Genomic DNA, 3,374 nt, shown 5'->3' on the forward strand with positions numbered 1-3,374 from the left:
GCTCTTCCCCCCACCCGTGGCCCAGTCGATGATGATGAAGCTCAAGCTCATGATCATGAAGACCACCCCGAGGAGGGCAAAGCAGGCAGCCTGTGGGGACAAGGAAGGGACTCAGGGATGGCCAGGGCAACAGGGTTCCCAGCCGGGCTCAGAACCCCATGCCTGTCCCCATCCTTGTACCCCTGCCCACGCTTACCAATATTTTGGGGGTGGAGCGCAGTGGCTCCTTGTCCTTGGGCATGATGCGGATGTAGAAGATGGCAGGGAAGATGAAGATGAGGCAGGGAGCGGAGGTGGCACCTGGAGAAGACAGGGACAGAGTGGGCAGGGGCCTCCCACCCTGCAGCTCAGCCCTGCCAGCCACACTGCCAGCACAGGTCCTGTCCACCCCCACCCCCTCCTTGCCCTCCCCAGTCCTGGCAAAGCCTTCCAGGAACCCAGGGACGCAGTGTGCTGGCACTGTCCCCACACCCCTCCTGCAGCCCGGGCCCTGGCACCGAGCGGAGTGCTGAGCGGGGGGAGCCTGGCTGGGGGATCAAGGCAAACACGCAGGGAAGAGCAGGGCAGGCACTGTGCTGTGGGAACTGGCCCGCCAGGACAGCCATGGGATGGGTGAGCCACCCAACCACCTGGTCCTGGCAGGGTGACGGGGGAAACTGAGGCACGGCAGGGTCAGTCACAGCTGAGCACCAGTCAGGACAGGGGCTGGCATGCTGCTGCAGCACCCCATGATCAAGGAGGGACAGGAGCAGGGCACTGCCACCCACCAATCAAGCCGAAGATGCCGAGAATGGAGGGGGCAAAGATGACGAGGAGGTTGATGAAGGTCAGCAGGATCACAGCAATGGCGATGTGGCGGATCCAGCTGAAGTCTTTCCCTTGGAACAGCATCTGCTGGATGGCCCGACGCACCTGGGGACAGGGACAGGGTGTCACATTCCATCCTTGGAGCCAGGACCCATATCCTGTCCCTGCAGTCCTGCTGGTCCCCATCACCCCTACTCTAGCCCTGTCCCTATGGCTCTGCAGGTCACCATAACCCCTTTCACTTCCCAAGCTCTCACCCTAATGCCCCACTGGTTCCTGTCACCCCTTCACCCCTGAGCCTCTGTCTCATCACCCCTGCCTCTGCCCCAGCCCTGCTCCTGGCACCCAGAATGTCCTGTTCCCCAATCCCTGTCTTCATCACTGCCTCAGTTTCCCTTCTCAAAGCCTGGTGCTGAAGCCACCTGGGGGGTCACTCACCGGGAAGAGGACGATGGGGACGGTGAGGGTGACAGCCGTCAGCACAGCCACACGCACACACAGGATAAGCACATCAAAGGGGTCCACCTTGTTGTAAGTGTGCAGCAGCTCTGACTCCACACGGTCTGTGAACACCATCAAGGAGCCCCTGGGTGAGCCCCAGCAGCATCACCCCCCTGGCACAGGTGTGCCAGCCCCAGTCCCCTCCCCGAGGGCTCACCGTAAAACGTGAGGTAGCCAAAGAGGGCAGCCAAGAAGTACATGAGGTACATGACCGTGATGGAGATGTTGGAGATGCACTGCATCTTCTTCTTGGAGGGGCTGCAGGACACGGTGGGCTCAGCACAGCCCCATGGCACCCAGTGACACCAAGCACCCACCCAGTGAGGAGGCGTGATGCCAAAACACTCTGGGGTGTGTGGGGCATGTGCGGAGAGGGGCTGTGTCCCCCTTCCTGGGCAGGGTGGCACCAACCAGCCACCCACCCTCTCTGGGTCACAGCACCCACCTCCCAGGGGTCCCACCACCACCCCTGGATCATGGCACCCACCTCCCAGGGGTCCCACCACCAGCCCTGGATCATGGCACCCACCTCCCAGGGGTCATACCATCCCTGCACCCATTCTGAGTCATATCACACACCTCCCAGGGGTGACAGCGCCCACCCAGGGTTATATCACCAGTCTCCCAGGTGTGATATGGCCTACCAGCCACCTGCCCACCTACCCCAGGTTGTATTACCCACCTCCTGAGACTGATATCACCCATCCCAGGTCCTATCAGCCAGCATGCACCCACCCACTGCCCCACCCAGGGTCATATCACCCACCTCCCCACGCTGCCCCGGCACAGGTCCCACACATGGATGTCACTGCCTTTGGGTGGGTGCCCGATGAAGCCCACCCCTCCCTGTGGGTGCCCCCACCCAGGACTCACTCCTTCAGCTCGGTGTAGATGGGCAGGACCTCGGGGTGGCAGACGAAGGCAAAGGCCATGATGGGGATGGTGTAGGCTGTCTGTGCGAGAGGAGCACGACTGACTGCTGGGGGCCAGAGGGACGTGCTGCCAGCACCAGGACCACCCATCTTCATTGGGTGCATGGGGTGGGGGCTCACCCAGAGCCTCAGGTCCTTACCTGTGAGTTCAGGGTGAAAAAGCTGGGTGTGCAAGTGTCCTGCTCGGGGGCCTGGAGGACTGTGTAGCCATTCTGGTAGTCACTGGTGCTGACAGTGGTGACGTTGAGGATGCCCGTGGTGTTCCCCTCCTGCTCCGGAAGTGGGCAGGGGATCTGGAACTTCTTGTAGATGACCTGGGGTTGGGGGGAGATGGAGCCAGTCAGTTCTTGGTGCCCCCAGCTCCCAGCACACATTGGCCACATGCCCAGCAGGAGAGTGACCCTGCTGGGAGCCCTCCTAGGGACACCCTTTGCTAGGGTTGCCCTGTGGTGATGCTGCTCCCCCAGCCTGTCCCTGTGGGGGTGGGCAGCAGGACAGAGCCAGGCAGCAGCACGTGGAGGGGCCACATGTGCAGATGCCCCTCCAGCACCTTCCCCCCTTTCCCTTTCCACAACATTCGGTTCCTTCAGCCGAAAATAACCCAGCAGCTTGACAGCCCTGCCACAGTGTCTCTGCAGCCCCGAGCACCCGCTGTCCCTGCTGCCTCTGCTGTCCCCACAGCAAGCAGCCCAGCCTCACACCCCAGCAGGAGGGATGCTTGGCACCCCAAGGCACTGCCAGTGCCAGCGGGCGCTCACCGAGATCAGGAAGAAGACCATACAGCTGAGGGAGAAGCCGCTGGCGTAGCCAAGGTAGCCTGGGGAGGGAGGAGAGTGGCTGCTGGGTGCGGGCGGGACCCTTGCACTGGCTCAGTGTCCCCTCCTTGCCCAGCACATCCAGGCTGGCACCATCGCCCCGTGGGAGACCCAGGGTGCCAGACCCCAGTGCCATGGGTAGCATCTCCCTGACTTACCCAGCTGCTTCATGAGGGCCAGGGGCAGGATAATGGTGACAGAAACCAGGATCACCAGGTAGTTCCCATTCATGTACCAGTCCCTGGAAGCAGAGGGCCTGCTCACCACCTCAGTCTGCCGGGCCACAGCAGGCAGAGGCAGCCACTGTGGGGGGCGGCTG

At 62.5% G+C, this 3,374-nt stretch overlaps 1 protein-coding gene across 1 annotated transcript in view; it reads right to left on the reverse strand.

Annotated features, from left to right (window-relative positions):
• SLC38A3 (solute carrier family 38 member 3) overlaps window positions 1–3,374 on the reverse strand; it is a 5,771-nt gene that overhangs the window by 499 nt on the left and 1,898 nt on the right. Inside the window, exons 7-15 of the mRNA XM_031058239.1 lie at window positions 3,214–3,296; window positions 2,999–3,057; window positions 2,381–2,554; window positions 2,182–2,261; window positions 1,466–1,566; window positions 1,246–1,370; window positions 768–912; window positions 197–300; window positions 3–90 (exon numbers count right to left, since the gene is read on the reverse strand). Of these exons, the coding sequence (XP_030914099.1) occupies window positions 3–90; window positions 197–300; window positions 768–912; window positions 1,246–1,370; window positions 1,466–1,566; window positions 2,182–2,261; window positions 2,381–2,554; window positions 2,999–3,057; window positions 3,214–3,296 (959 nt within the window). The remainder of the gene's footprint in view (window positions 1–2; window positions 91–196; window positions 301–767; window positions 913–1,245; window positions 1,371–1,465; window positions 1,567–2,181; window positions 2,262–2,380; window positions 2,555–2,998; window positions 3,058–3,213; window positions 3,297–3,374) is intronic.

Source organism: Geospiza fortis, unplaced genomic scaffold (assembly GCF_000277835.1).
Source record: "Geospiza fortis unplaced genomic scaffold, GeoFor_1.0 scaffold78, whole genome shotgun sequence".
In the NCBI taxonomy this organism is placed as follows: Eukaryota; Metazoa; Chordata; class Aves; order Passeriformes; family Thraupidae; genus Geospiza; species Geospiza fortis.